Here is a 16,992-nt window from a genome sequence, read left to right on the forward strand (position 1 = left end):
TCAAGTTTGACTGTATTAGTGTTCAGTAACAAGAATGGACACAAGCGATATTGCAGACATTCTCACCTGACAACATCCATTGCTGCCAATTTTTATTGTCATGAGCTGATCTAGTTAGAGTATCAAAGTCTTTGACATTCCACCAAAATATGGCTCCACGTAGTTGGTCAACTGTACAAAATGGGCAGGAAGATTTTAACGACATAATGGATGTCAGAGCCGTCTTCTTCATACAATTAAATCTGCATCTAGATTGATAAGAAACAAATGATCACACACTTTTAAATGTCCACACTGATATGTTGAAACATTCAATGTGTGTGTATTATCAGACCTCCGAAGTAAAACAAATATTATGCGAGGGAAGGAGGTTAATTTTGATATCGACGGCGGATTATAATCGGTGATTTTTGTCTTTTTATGTACCAAAAGGGACCATGAGAATGTGTCAGTTAAAGCAGGATGTTGGAATACATGATCAGTTGTCGGATTAGACAGGTTACACTGTATCTCCCTTGTCGTTTGTAATCACAACAAAACAGTGCCAGTAAAATTGATCAGATAAAATATGTTTAGATACCTCCAAATACAGATATGTTGATACTTCAATATACAATTGACAAGGGTTTAAACTCTATATAATACAAGAACTTGTAAAGGGAAATGCTAATAATGCGAAATAGTATGTAACTAATTGCTTGAATCTAGCCAATCCTTATGTTTTAAGTCCTGTTGAAATAGATGATGATGAAGAATTGTGTTTTTTTTAATAGATATAGGAAGATGTGGTATGAGTGCAAATGAGACAACTCTCCATCCATGTCACAATTTGTAAAAGTAAATCATTATAGGTTAATGTACGGCATTCAACACGGAGCCTTGGCTCACACCGAACAACAAGTAATAAAGGGCCCCAAAATTACTAGTGTAAAATTATTCAAACGGGAAAACCAACGGTATAATCTATATATAAAACGTGAAACGAGAAACACGTATAAATTACATAAACAAACGACAACTACTCTATATCAGATTCCTACTAACCCTAACCCTAGTCTACTTTTCTAGTAAATCTGTATAACTTATACAAAACCACTCACTCTACTTCAATTAATGGAGGAGTTCCGTTAACAGATTGAGCAAACTGGGTAAAGTAAGATACAGATCCTTCAAAATCAACTCTAACAATCAACACATATCCCATGCCGGTATCTACATCCACCTCAGACACGTTTAGACTACCAGTTCCATTAACCGACCCAACAAACCCTGGACATGAGCTCGAATTCAAAAGTTCATTTTCAATCCAATCTGTATAAAAACGTTCCTTTTCTTTCATATCAAACCAATCGTAAGAGTTGATTTCTGTAAATCCTCCTGTAATTTCAGTAAGAAAGTCTAGCCAACAATTTCTCGAACTATCTATGCTCATTAAAATAAAACCATCTATACCAATGAAATCTGTCAAGTTCAATCCATGATTAACATATTTTAGATAGTTATCAAAAGTCTCTAAAACTTCCTGTATTTGATAAGATATATCTATTCCTCGCTTAGCTGTCTTGAGCCATATTGTTAAATCATTGAAGAAATTTGTGTCTGCTGACGGTGGTAGTCCTTCCAAATTTTGGAGTTGCATTATACTCTGAAGTGTAAGGTAACTGGATGATAACATACTGTAGAAGTTTGTCGTATAAGAAAGTAGTTCAGACGCGTCAAACAATACGTCTAAAAATGTTAATAATTCATTCTTAACCAGTGTATCATAACTCGGTAAAGGAAAAACGTCGGTTTTATCCTTCGTCGAATTCGGATTCTTTTGCATGTCTTTAATGTATTTGATATTTAAAATCTGAGTTAGTTGCACAAGTTCGGAATATTGCTGTGTTGTCACGTTACTGTCAGTGCTATTATCAAAGACGATTTTGACATAAAACGCACCAGCATCGGAACAATTGGTATAGGTATTTCCATAATATTTAATTCGTTGGTACAACACAGAAGCATTAATCCAAGGTACTTGTTCCTCAACAAAGGTTGTAAAACCAGTCTGATACCATTTTGTTTCCTCTTCCTTAATTTGGTCGTTGAATGCGTTTAATTGGTCAATATTCAACTTAATCAACGTGTACAGCGAGTTGGTCACAAAATTTAAACATTTCCACTGAAACGTCAACCCTGACGGATCCCCTGGACCATTAATCAAATTGTAAGAGACTGAAGACGAATCAAAGTCAATTAACCCTTTACCAATAGTTCTGCCATCCCCTCCTCTGATAGAAGCATGAGGTGGAGGATGAACAATCTGTATATACATTGATTCTTCCATCCAGTAAAGCATGTTCTGAGGGTATCCTATCTTTATATATAATCTGTACAATCCTGCTTCAGAATTTATTCGGAAATTCAATGTATACGTCATATCACCGATCTGAGTCTCGTTTCCATTTGTCGAATCAATCAGGAATAGATTCCAGAAGTTAAAAAGAATGTTTGATTGGGTACAATTGTTCCTAGTTAATGGATAAATTTCTACGCGAGCTGATGTGTAAATAACCATTGGAGAGTCTTTTCGTAAGTATCTTTCATCTAGTATTTTAGGCGTCAAACATGGAGGAACCACTGTATGATAAAAAGAAAATTAACAAAGTTGACTTTTACAATTTACTTGTGTTAAAATTTGGTAAATTAACATAAAAACTACTATAGTAAAAAATAAAAAAATTGATATCTTGCACCGTTTTACTTTTTATATCTGTTTTACTGAAATTGGTCCCGTCAAATTATTATGTATTGCTGCATTCAATATTCACTCATTTCAAAAAATGTAAAACACTAGAAGTCCTGAAGGGACTTTTAAAGTAGCAGTTCATTTCATAAAAGAGGGACGAAAGATACCAAAGGGACAGTCAAACTCATAAATCTAAAACAAACTGACAACGCCATGGCTAAAAATGAAAAAGACAAACAAACAACAGCACACATGACACAACATAGAAAACTAAAAAAAATAAGCAACACGAACCCCACCAAAAAACTAGGGGTGATCGCAGGTGCTCCGGAAGGGTAAGCAGATCAAAAATTGTTAGAACCATGCGAACATGAATGTTTGTGATACACCCCATTACAGGTTACAATGATCGTTGTTGTCCATGATTTGCAGTCATGGATACAGATGAAAGGAATGGGTTATATTTTCTATTTACTGCTTTACATTGATAGAAAGTTTTTTTGAAAATAAAATCTAAATATTATTAGGGGATTTATCTCTTTAGGGCATGTTTTCTATCAAAGCATTCTAAACAATTTGAATCAACCCATGATGGGTTCTATTGAATATTAGTTACTGAATTTTATCATACTTATACATGTTAGATTTAGAAGAAGCATGTGTAGGCTTCCAATCCAAAAATCATTACATTATTTCGAAGCGGACAGGAACTTACTACCTGTCTGATATTCTTTATCCTAATAATTACTATTGTTTAATTCATTTTTTCCCTATCTATACCTCTGCAGTTTCCTGAATCTGAGCTCGGCCCTATACAGTCATCTCCTCCACACATTGGCGCAGTCTCGTTACAATATCGTCGGCGTACATGGGTACCAGTTCCGTATATTGACGCCGAACCAGGATAGCTACACGATCCCCATGATCCCCAACTACCCCATTGTCCATCAACAGGACCTAGCATATACAAAATTAAATACATAATGAAGTTGTATAAACTATAGATTATATAAATTCAAAAATATTATGTTGGAAAGTCAAAGAATAAAAGTATCCAAGGGAAGGTTGCCGATTGTGTATCAATCACAATATGTATGCTAATTAAAGAATATTCTAAACATTGTAGTATATAAGCATCAAAAGTTGTATTTATATATTTATTACAAGGGGTGCTGTATAATTGCTCAATTGAATTAACGAATCTACTGCTAAATGAAAAGCTGTTAGTATTGCAATGCATGGAGTGCAATCTATCGATGAAATATGAGACGCAATAAGGAATTGTTTTATTTTTTCTTTCCTGATCTATTTGTGTTTATTATTGGAAGTAATATATTTCACCTTTCACATGGACATCATTTATGTTATGATAAGATACTATACATGATTGTGTAAGTACCCACCACACTGCTTTTCAAGTCTATCCGCGCCGAGGTCATGACAATCTTTCCCGCCATTACATGGTGTAGGATTGTTACATATCCGGGTCTTGCTTGTCATTGCATTACAGTCGCCAGAACAGTCAGCCCATGCAGTCCACGTGGTATATCCACCATCAGTTACAGCTATAGAACAGGGGAGATCATTCGTGTTTTAAAAATCACGACGACAAAAATAAATTCTTTGACAATAACTTTTGGCCTTAAAAGACGTACTTTATATACAAGGTTTGATCAATCATTTTCTACATATGGAAAGGCCTGTACCAAGACAGGAATATGACAGTTGTTTTCAATTAGTTTGATACGTCTGACATTTTGATTTTGCCATTTGATAAGAGACTTTCCGATGCGAATTTTCCTCGGAGTTCGCTTTTCAAGTTATTTTACTTTTTTTGTTATTATTATGTGCAGTTTGTCCTTTATGGGCCAATGAATGGTTATATGAAATATAAATATTCGTATTCGTAGTTTTTATCAATGTGTATCCCTCAGTTTTAGTTTGTGACCTGGATTTGGTGTTTGTTCAATCGAATTATGACTATTGAAAAGCGATATACTACTGTAGCCCTTATTTTGCACAAAATACTTGGTCTTGATTTCAATTTCACAAGCACAATTTCATTTGTATCATTGTATTTTATTAAGGTAGCACAATACAAAGATTTTTTTACTTCCAATCACTAACCTTTGAAATGCTGTAACTTTCTTATGAATGCATAGAAAATAATAAAAGAGGTATATATAGATAGATAAAAGATCAATCTTTTAAATAAATGCAATATTTTTATTATGCAATCATTATGTAATCAATTATTATGTAATTAGTGGCAAAATCTGGGTAGGTTCACTTGAATGGATTTAGCTCTATCATCTCTTTAACTATACAGAAGATTTTAACCAAATCTTAATTAACACTTCATGGGCTTCAAAAGGGTGTCTCAGATTGTCACTAGGGTGTTCCATTCTCTCATAAATCTCTAATTAGTGTAAACATTCTAACCACATAAAAGAAGAAAATGTTTAATTAGGTGTTAAATTTGTTCTATACATTCTATCTAAAATCTGAGACACCCTTTTGTAGATAATGGCCATAGGAACAACATATAATAAAATCAACCCTCTAGGGATACATATGCAGAAGCTAATTTCATTTCAAAGTGGAATTTTGGTGAAAAATATTTTAGACTCAGTTAACATTATAATTGGTTACATAATTGTTGCATAATACTAACATTGCATTAATTTAAAAGAGTAATCTGTTATCTATCCAAAACTACCACTTTTATAAATTTTCAAGCATTATTAAGAAAGTTACAGCATGTTAAAACTTGGGAGTTGGAGTTATAAAATCTTTGTATTGTGCTACCTTAAAATCAGTATATTCGAATTTTATTTGACTTCGATCTGTCAGGTGGTATAATGTCCTTGTTTATTTTAACAGTTTTTTTTTCTGAAAAAAAAAAAACTTTCATTTATACTGTACTTTGCTTGATCAAATGTACAAAGAACAGCAGTTGTGTTTTTATTACAATTGTCCAATTGATTCACAGAAAATAAAATTATTTTTATCTCTATAAAAATAAATGGCTATTTGCTTGTGTAAATGTTTTTTTTTTCTGTTAGAATGTAAATCAAGTACACAAAAATAAGTTCAAGAATATTATAGACAACCTATTACAAAAACATGTTATGATAAAACGACTCCTAGATTAAAACAAAACCTAGAAATTCAAAATCATTACAGTTATCAAATCTTTTGTAACACATGTTTATAAGATATTATTGAAAGGTGGCCAGCTGTATGTTAAACCATCCTCGTTGTATAAAACTTATAACGTTATTATAGAACTCTTACACAATGTTATAAAACATGCTTCCGTTTCTGTTGTTTTATTTAAAACTTCCCTAGTTCTATAATTGAAAAGCTGTACTAGTCGACTGCGTGTCCCAGCACATGTTTGGTCTTTAGCTCCATCCTCTGGTTCACAGAAACCCCAATGATAATGTAGAATTTTTAAATTGGTAATAACTGCAAAACATCATATTGATTTACAAAACGAATAAAAGAACCACAACTCTTGTATTGACTGAAACATTTTATGACAAATAGAAGTACTTTTGAAAATAAATTGGTAGAAAATAATGGGAGTTATAACCCTCAATATTATATAAATTTTGTAATACGTTCTACAGAATTTAAATCTCACTTAAAATAATTATCTTAATTTCAACAAACCTAAATATCCTAAGAAAAAGAGAAAAGTAAGATTCTTACTATCTGTTGTCGATTTTCAACCCATGATTTGATTTTACGCAATTTTTTAACGAACTGGAAAATATCTGATAGTCTTTATATTATTAGTTTCATTTTTTACAAAATTCTTTATGTCTTTGATACCTGTGCAGTTTTCTAAATCCGTGTCCGATCCTATGCAGTCAGCTCCACCACAAGTTGGTGCATTATCGTCACAATATCGTCGGCGTATACGAATACCAATTCCATGTATGTCCCATGGATCAGGATTAGGGTTAATGCAAGTTTCCCATGATTCCCAACTACCCCATTGCCCATCAATAGGACCTATAAAGAAATAGAAAAAAAACTGAATAACAGTTATATTTTGTTGAAAGCAATGTACAATATAATTTATCAAGTATTCAAAACATACATTGTGGTTTGAATATCAATATTTTATTGAATCAATTGATATGAAAATAAAGAATACAAATAATTTAAATTATGTAACACATCGTAATTTGTATTTATATATTGACAAAAAGACGTCCGATGCTATGACACATATCATGTGTTCCGCTATTGGTCCATGAAACCAATTGTTAAAATATGTTAGTATTGCGATGCGTGAGTGCAATCTTTCATTAAAATATCAGAAACATGATTTCTAATTCTTTTCCTGATATTTTGCTTACTATTTAAAGTCATATATCTTATTTTTCACCTTTCACAAGAATATCATTGTATATATGTGATGTTTATATCATATATTTATGAGATCCCATATCGATATATGTTTTTGTAAGTACTCACCACACTGTTTTTCATCTGCATCCGCGCCTAGGATTTGACAATCGTTCCCGCCATTACATGGTGTAGGATTATGACAAGTCCTACTCCTATTTGTCTTTCCGTTACAGTCGCCAGAACAATCAGCCCATTCAGTCCATGCGGAATATCCACCATCTATTACAGCTATAAGGGAGATAATAAGTGTGAGGAAAAGTTTGAAGACAACAAAATCTGTTATTTATCAAAAGTGTGTGACCTTAGAACTACTTTTTTTTACTGTTCAAATCGATTCATAATGATTTTACATAGATAAAGACAACAGAACTATACCGCTGTTTAATAATAATAAATCAATTAAGCGGAGACAAATCCATGTCACAAAACAAAACGGTGAAACAAAAAAAATAAAAGAGGAAATTCTGAAGTAATTAGTACTAGTACTTTTATCCCATTCCTCCTTCCATAGTCGTTGTGTTGTGAAAATCAATGCTGTAAGGAGATTAAAATAGTATTAACACGAAGTCTTGGTTATTGCTGTTTTTTTCTGCATTTATCTTCAGAATATAGTGGATATCTTGGGTAGACTATGTGGTCTTGCTTTTGATTTCAAGAGGAATATGGCACTAGTATAACAATGCGTTTTAAAATAAACATATTTATTTCAAATATGATTTGATTTTGATTTTTTATTTTGTCAGCTAATATAACGTTCTAGTTGATGATCATACGGGTACTTTTACAAATGACAATAATTTTGAAACGCATTGCTTGATCAAATGTCCAATTAACATATGTTGTAGTACTGTAGTGCAAGCACATAAAAACACACAAGACTGAATAGAAGTTATACAATTGATTATTTCAAAATTCATTCTAAATGTCTTATTTTTTTGCATAATCCAGAATTTTTTTTCCAAACCTTGCAATGCTTTTTGTCGGGATAAAAGAGTTATCATGTACAAAATTATACAATCATAAATTAAAGAAATGACAGTGTAAGGAGATATGTTTAAACAATTATCCCTAGATTTCAAATAATATATTAGAAATTTGAAATTCGACAATTTTCAAACATTTGGTATATACTACGTGTACTTTACGATATTAATCATGGGCGGATCCAGCCATTTTAAAAAGGGGGGGTTCCTAACCCAGGACAAAAGGGGGGGGTTCAATTACATGTCCCCATTCAAATGCATTGATCGTCCAAAAAAAGGGGGGGTTCCAACCCCCGGAACCCCCCCTCTGGATCCGCGCCTGTTAATCAAAGTAATACGATGGACTGTAAATTGTTTAACCTCATTATAGAATTCTTACACGTTGTCAGATTACATGCTTCTGTTTCAACTGTTTTATTTAAAATACTTCCAGTTGTGTCGTTGACAAAGCGTACTTGTCGAGTCCGTGTCCCAATACAGTTCCGGTCTGCGCTACCAGCTTCTCTTTTACAGGAAGTCCAATTAAAATATATAAATCCAGCATTGGTTATTCCTGCAAAATATCACATTATATTACAGAACGTTCTAATGAAAGAAAGACAACTCTAGTATTAACTAGGCATTTTAATCTATGGTATCAGTCTTATATTACAACTCCAGCGTGAAATAATATGGTCCATTTTTTTCTGAATTTGTTCCTGTTTGATTTAAAGATTATGCTAAATTCAAAAATATATTTAGATTTAAAAAATATCCAGGAAAGTGGTAATTAAATTAAAAGATCATGCAAGTGTTTTGTATGTAAGCAGTCAAATACAATTGTGCAACCTTGTCTACTTTTTGGTACAGTATAATGTAGTTTCATAATATCCTAAAGTGTTTCATCCCTACATACTAAACATGTAGAACCTATACAAGTCAGATTCTCATCCTAAATAGGCATGACGTATTTGCCACTGTGTGTTAGGTAAGCAACAATCAATCAATAACGTATGGTATCTACAATGAGTTTAATAAGAGATCAGGAGGCATGTGATTTTAAGGCCCTTCTAAGCTTTAAAAGTAGTTGCTAGTACAATGATACAACTTTCAATTATTATGTGTTAAATAAAAAAAAATCGAAAAGTTTTTAGTAAGTGCAAGATATATTTTGTAAAAATAAGGTCTTATAATTAAGAAAAATCTATTTTTTTGGGGGGGGGGGGGGAGGGGGAGGGGATTCAATATCATTTAGTTTTGTCTTATATAATAATTATATTGTAAGCAATGTTTGATCATTAATGAATGTACTTTTATAGATGACTACCGTTTATGTTTCAAATGCCAATTTAATTAGCAAGCAAAAGTACAAAACCTACAAGTAAGTGGACAGTTTAATAGCTATTGACATTAGGCCGTAGCCAGTTCCGGATTAAACTAAATCGATGCAGAACAAACGCGCCGCTATATTTGTTTTCATCTGTCAATTTCTAGATAAAATTAACTTATAGACGGATTCATCATACCCAAATAAATAGATATTTGAAAGTTTGCAGCTTAAGAGTTAATTGTACTGAAACTTCAATGACTTTAAAAGTACCAGTTAAAAACCTTTGACTTTTCGTCAATGAATACCAACGATTTTAATTACAAACTCAAAAAATATGTGGAATGATAAATACTTGTATAAGCAAAATACTGACTTGCGTCATGTACATGTATATTTCAATTTCCCATTAGTAATAGCAAACATCATAAGGGGTTTCGAGTAACCCTGTGTCTTGTCTACGATTGCTGCTGTCAATGTAGAATTGTAATGTTGACCTAAAATGTTTTCAGTAAAAAAACAGAATTGAAAAAAGAAATTCAAACTTTGTTTTTGAGCATTTTTTGTCTTCAATCCATGACTGTTTACAAACTTAGCGTGCCAAATGATTCATCCCAGGTTTGCTGTCTGTAAATGTTAACTTGAAAAAAAAACTATTTTCATCTATTAGAAAAATACTGAAACTAAAAATATATGTTAACTAAAGTTTACCTCAGACATTATCCCCTAATCATAAAAAAAAATTTAATAAATGTGTCTGACGGGTTGACAAAGTAATTGATGTGCAACAAAAACCTCAGGCAGTATAACCTGTATCTACTTCTTAACTGTAAAAAACTAAGTGTATTTACCAGTAAAATACGCCAAAAAAAAACCAAAAGATCACTATCAGAACTTTGATTTGGATACTAGTATATTTGGTCATTAACAAACTTTTCTCACATTAATTCCATGAAGGTTTCGCAAAGTTCTTGATGACTGAAAAACTTGTACCGCACAATGAGCCTTAATGTTAAATGTAAAAGAAACCATTTAATAGTGTAATACAGAAAAATGAAAATAAACGTTTTTTATCATCAAAAATCTCCTGTCAAAAATTCACAAAAATCCCCTGTCAAAAATTCACAAAAATCCGTTGAAGGTTTGCCAAAGTTATCGATGACTTATACTTATATAAGTTATAATCAAACTTAATAATATATTCAGATTTCATTTCAATGTTTCCTGTAAAAAAAAAAACGAAGACTATTTACCAGTAAAATAAAAAATATCTTTAAAATTTTGATCAGATATACAAGTTTCTGTCCAAATTTCATAGAATTTCATTAAAGTTGGACAAAGTTATTGGTGTTTAAAAAAAAACTTAAACCACAGACTAAACAAAAAATTTATACGCCGCTTACGCCGACGAGGAAAAACTAGGGCTTAGATAGCAGGTCTCGATTTCATCGGCTCGACAAAAGACACATATAAGTACTTCATACGTTGTTCCTTTTTGCCTGTTAATTTATGGAATAGGTTTATTTATACTGACGAGTAAATAATAACTGAATTTATTCAAGTCAGAGTGCAGTATGCTTAGAAAAATCAAAATTGACTGCAGAATCGGACGAGTTCACATCATTGACACAAACTTATTAATTCAATGAGAGAAAGCTCTTTTTAATTTACTTCCATTTTTATAAATCAAGCTTTAATGACTTATAATTATTTTTTGCATAAATCAGGCCGTTAGATTTCGCATTTGAAATGTTTTACTTTAGTGATTTTTAGGATTTTTAAAGCTGAATATGCGGTATTGATTCAACTCATTTGTGAAAGACCGTACGGTGACCTATAGTTATTGATTTTTGCGTTATTTGGTCTCTTGTGGAGACCTGTCTCATTGGCTATCAAGAGTTCTGAATGTCACCATTATTTTGAATGCTTCGTCCCGACAATATTAAGCTTGGCCCGACTTTATATTTCGACAAGCTTCAAAAATATTCACAGCAATTAGGTTTAAAAAAAATAATATCAACATCAAGTTGATAAGATGAAAAGATAATAAAGAGTATTTATCAGTTTAAGTTAAGTTAATATCTCTAGTGTTGGCTGTAGAAAAAAAATTCTCTGCCGTATGATTTGTTACAAAAAACCATATAGATGGAAATCATCACCCGCTTGATATAGTTTTATCTCATTGTCTTGTTTTCTGAGCACGCTTGTCAATTTAAGAACGATTCGCGAAATGTGTCTTATACCCCGTTCACACTATATTTAATCGATTTGTGAAGGCATATACATTGTATGCACCAAAGGAGCAGCAAAAAAAAACAACAAAAAAACGGTCAAATTCCAACATCAAATCAAAGAGGCTCTCTTATGACTATCTTTCCAAAGACTAATTCAAAATTTGTAATATAGTTTTTTTTTATAGACAACATTTAAAAGAATTAACGTTTCAAATATTTAAAATTATTTTCGCCGCCTTTCTTAGGGTAAGTTCTAATATTAAGGTTCATCCATATTCCTTTTTAGATTTGCTTGAATTTAGTAAGGTTAAACTTCCTTCATATATATCCTAGTATATTAAAATTAAAACCCTTGGCTTCACAACCTTTGTACAGTATGTTTCAAAAGAACATTAATACTGTATCACATGTAAGAATCACCTTCAAGTTTTATTTGTAATCGTGTGTTGCTTTCTTTTAATTTTTGTTAAAAGGTCTTTTCAATTTAATAATCATCAAATGTATGTCGTTGCATACGGATTGTCGGAGACTGCAGAGCAGGGTCCGATCCAGCCATTTTTAAAAATGGGGGTTCCTAACCAAGGACAAAGGGGGTTCCAACTACATGTCCTCATTCAAATGCATTGATCGTCCAAAAAAGGGGAGTTCCAACCCGCGGACCCCCTTCCCTTGGATCCGCCACTGCAGAGACAGGTAAATGGTAATGTGCTAGACTCATCGGAAGTCACGTCACGTCGCATACAATGTAGAAAGACTAGTTCAAAAGGTGGTTAAAAGAGCACGTTTCAACAGGTAAGTATTTTCAAAATAAGACCGAGTACTTTATAATTTTTAAGAATTTTATGAAAAATAATATACACTCTTACCAAAAATAATACCCATGAAAAATAAATTCCTCATTTCTGAACCATTATGAAGGGAAACGCTCAACATTAAACTTATATTCACCAGAGAGGTGGCGTTCACGGAGAGTCTATTCTGATAGGTTGAAATCTGCATATAATAATACAAATATTTATTTACCTTTAATGAAGATCGAAATCACTTTAAAATTATTTCGTTATAGTTTGAAGCCTAATTGAAAAGTAACATCATTAAATTTTGATTCTGTCAACACTAACATATAACTTTAGAGAAATACAAATAATGTACTTATAAAAGTGCAATAGTGAGAGTAGAAAAGAGAACGATATTACTGCAATCTAGAATTTAAAGGAATCTTAGCTATTCGAAAGAGGGGATTTCGAAAAATCCGTGTTTAGAAAATGAGGGTTCAGGCTTTCGTTGGCCTATTCATTGTACGGAAGCATATATTTCTGTATGTACGTAGAAAAATGAAGGATCCCGCCCTATTTCAGAACTTTATAAATCTCATCAAGCGATTTGCCCTTTGAAAATTCCACCTCTTGTACTGGAAAAAACCTACAATGGATAACTTAAGGTTATGTATGTCCTGGGATCATGACAGAACCACCTGTCTTTAAAGGAAAAACGTCATATTGCTCAAACTTTTGTTGTCCATTTGTCCTTTAAATTTTCGCATGTTTTAACCTATTTTTAGTAATTCAGAGATCTCTCAGTTTTTTATGTCTTTTAAACGTACTCACCTCTGTACTTTTTTTAACCTAAATAATTTAATGTTTGCATTGTTCCATCTCTGTAAGATCCTTTACATGTATAACTTACACTGTAATTGCAGTTTGCATATATATAAAAATAAGAAAATAATGTAATCCAGTGAGTTAAATTGTATGACAATTGAGCCATGTCGGATAGAAATCGATCTTAGGGACGACATCAAAAGATCGATGTAGGATAAAAAACTTAAATCAAATAGTTTGGGGGTGAGGGGGGGGGGGGGGGTCAACATTGCTGCAAGTTTTGTTTATCTAAAATCGATTTTACATATATCCCTTTTGGTCAATCAATTTTCCCCAAATTAAGTTAAGAGGGGGGGGGGATGTGGGGGTCAGTGAAAAAACTATGTGAATTAATTTTTTTATCCTTCATTGAACTTTTGATGTCATCCCTTAAACAAATGAATATCAATACATCTGTTAACCTATTTCGGGTTTAACAAATATCAACGGAAAGTAATCAACTGTATGAAAACTGAGTTATAAGTACCCTCCAAAATTGACCAAAATTTATCTTCTATTTCGTATTTGAATTTCCAAAATCGGTCCAAGTCTTATACTAGTACATGTTTACAAGCACTTGCTTAATGAGGCCCCTCATGGGGGGGGGGGGGGGTCCTAGTAATCACATAATCACCATTTTTTTGCCGATATAATCACATAATCATTAAATATTTGCTTATCTTTAGTAATCAAATAATCATAAACTAAAAATACAGTCCTAGGTAATCAAATAATCATGAAATATTTGGCTTAATAATCAAATAATCATTAAAAAAACGGCCAAGTAATCACATAATCAAAAACCCCATGAGGGCCCTCCATAATGAGGTCGATTTCATTCCGACATAGCTCAGTCTTTGTGATCAAGGTTAGAAAAATTGATGAACATAGGATGTGGAAAATGGAAAATACCAAAATGCAGAGATACTAACTTTAACTCAAGAGAAAATGACAACGGCTTGGCGAAAACAAACTCCCCCCTTTTCCCTTTTTATGTCTACATATGAGCACCATGCAAAGCCACTAAGTATACGATTGTGACAGAGCTGTGAGGAAAAATATGTAAGGAAAAGTAGTAACCATTTTATACTTGGATAAATTAGGGAGGATTTGATAGGTTAACAGTGAACAGCCAGGGCGTAAACAGGAGATATCAGGTATTTTAAAGTACATTGTATTGTGGAAAAAATTATATTTTACAAATTTGGATTCATCTATTACCTAAATTAACTGTTCTTGGTACTGACGTCAGGTTATAGGCTTTTTGTACTTTATTCTTCTGTTAGATGCTTCGTTGACGTCTATTTCATCATTGTATTTAAATATTTAAGTGGACAGTACAATAGCTTTAACTCAAATATTTGAGTTTTCGCTAATCAAATTATTTCTAAATTAAAATGAACACATAATTCTTTGAACGCGTTGTATCAATAATATTTCATAAAATAATTGATTGACTATCTTGTCAAAACAAATTGAATATTGACAGTAACAAAGGTCAATCATGGAAGTATTATTATTATTATCAATATAACACTTACATTGGTCAATCGACATTACAAACACGTGCGAATTGTTGACATAACAGACAAAAAAATTCTAAAAACAATCAAAATAGGAAAAGATCGCATATTCCTATCTATTCAAGAAAACTGTAATTGTTTTCTGTTCATGAAGAAACAACATAAAAAAGTAGCGCACTCTGAAGAACCCGTAACCTATTTAAAAGTGTGCACTACATTTTTGAGGTTATTTCGATTATAATTTATAGACAGGTTTTTTTTTATTACAGTAATGCCTTATAATTTTATTAATAATTTCTTTTCTGATAAGTAAATCATGAAAAAAACGTCAATGACGTCACGATCACACGACAAAATTATGTTAGCCGATAGATAAAATGTAACAAAAAATTTGTTCCGGCGTGACATTTGTTCCGCCAAAACAAATTTCATAGGAAATATGTTCCACCGGAACTTATGTCACAGAAAATATGTTCCAGCACTATAAAATTTGTTCCGGAACTATTTTTTTAACCAAGTGTGAAATAAGTTCCGGAACAAAAACCATGAGTTTTGTTCCAATATTAATTTAAAAAAAAAAAAAGTGAAATAAGTTCCTGTGATATTAGTTTTGAACGAAGGTATTTTATAGAAATCAATGAAAATTTTCTGTTCGAATCTATTTCACAGAAAATAGGTTCTGTGCTTGCATGGTGTATATTTGCAATTGAAGGCATGACTGTAGGATGAAGATAAGAAATAAAAGCGATTATAATGTATCATAATTTGTATCTATGTTTGATCGTTTATGTGGTATTCGACCTCCTTGTTTCCTATTGATCTGTCATGGGTGTTCTTATCATACGTACTTAACTATGGTCATTGCAGTTTTTAAAGAGTGTGTCTTTTGTTTCTTTATGTCTTTAAATATAAATGATCAGTCACTTTGTCCTTTTAAAAAAAGTACAAATGTTCATCTTTAACCGTTATAATACTTTTTTCGGAATGACTTTTCATTATTTCTTATTCTACTCTTTCCTGGCTCATAAGTGTCATTTTAGTATTATTAATTGAGTATGTTATTAAACTTTTGCTTTACTCCACATGATCCAAATTGGATGTTTACACTTTCTATTTATTACATTATCATTATAATGCATGTTTTTATAATGACTGTAAACTTACTGATGACAAGTGCTCAGTATATAAGATAACTTGTTTAACCAGTGGAACATATTTCACAGACAAGGAACTTATTTCACCAGGTGAGGAACAAATTTCACAAATCCAGAACTTATTTCACTAGGTAAGGAACAAATCTCACAAACATGGAACTTATTTCACAAGGTAAGGAACAAATTTCACCAACCCAGAACTTATTTCTCCAGGTAAAGTGTGGAACTTATTTCATAGAGATGGAACAAATTATATAGAAATTGCCTGTGAAAAAAGTTCTCCCAGAACATATTTCCTGTGAAATTAGTTCCACTGGAACTTTTTTCACAGGAACAAATTTTGGCTCACAAAAACACTTTCAGCCAATCAGAAGATGTGTTGCATCAAAAAAGATACAATGGGGGCAATTAAAGCTAACAATTTTGATATAAACCAGACTGTCAACACCAGGGTCAAAAGATCTATAAGAAAAAAATTGATAAATAACAATCATTAATATAAACATATAATACAGAAAAACGCAGATTGAGGTTACCATGGTTACTGAGAGAAGGCTAAATACCATAACTCGGAAACCTTTTAAATCTTAAATTTATAAACAATTCACCAAAGCGTTTTATGCAAATTGGTTTTTTAAGTGTTTTTGAGTTATTGTCTGACATGTTGACGATGGTCGGACGGACAACGGAATAACACTATACGTCACGTAATTTGTCGTGTAAAATAAAGACATGCTGATGCGGATTATTTTAATTTTACTTAAAATTATGTCTGTTCTGATAAACAATATGAAACACACTACGCTTATGTTTGAAAACAGACAAACCATATGGAGTTACGTAATCTGTTTATTAATAAAATAAAAACGATAAAGCGATAAAATTCCAGCTCTCAGAAAATGTTAAGTTGTATTAAGTATGAAACAGAACACGTGTGTACTTATAATTGTAAGTTTGATTAATAATGATTGTTAATCAGCTTTTCCATAACACACA

The 16,992-nt window shown here is 32.0% G+C and overlaps 1 protein-coding gene across 1 annotated transcript in view; it reads right to left on the minus strand.

Moving 5' to 3' along the window:
- Positions 1-12,615, minus strand: part of LOC143075709 (uncharacterized) — a 35,986-nt gene extending 23,371 nt beyond the window's left edge. The window contains exons 1-9 of the mRNA XM_076251262.1: positions 12,546-12,615; positions 8,519-8,692; positions 7,223-7,384; positions 6,572-6,754; positions 6,029-6,202; positions 4,135-4,296; positions 3,512-3,688; positions 1,101-2,622; positions 67-248 (exon numbers count right to left, since the gene is read on the minus strand). Of these exons, the coding sequence (XP_076107377.1) occupies positions 67-248; positions 1,101-2,622; positions 3,512-3,688; positions 4,135-4,296; positions 6,029-6,202; positions 6,572-6,754; positions 7,223-7,384; positions 8,519-8,692; positions 12,546-12,612 (2,803 nt within the window). The 5' untranslated portion in view covers positions 12,613-12,615. The remainder of the gene's footprint in view (positions 1-66; positions 249-1,100; positions 2,623-3,511; positions 3,689-4,134; positions 4,297-6,028; positions 6,203-6,571; positions 6,755-7,222; positions 7,385-8,518; positions 8,693-12,545) is intronic.
- Positions 12,616-16,992: the final 4,377 nt, after the last annotated feature.

This window comes from Mytilus galloprovincialis, chromosome 5, assembly GCF_965363235.1.
Source record: "Mytilus galloprovincialis chromosome 5, xbMytGall1.hap1.1, whole genome shotgun sequence".
Lineage (NCBI taxonomy): Eukaryota > Metazoa > Mollusca > Bivalvia > Mytilida > Mytilidae > Mytilus > Mytilus galloprovincialis.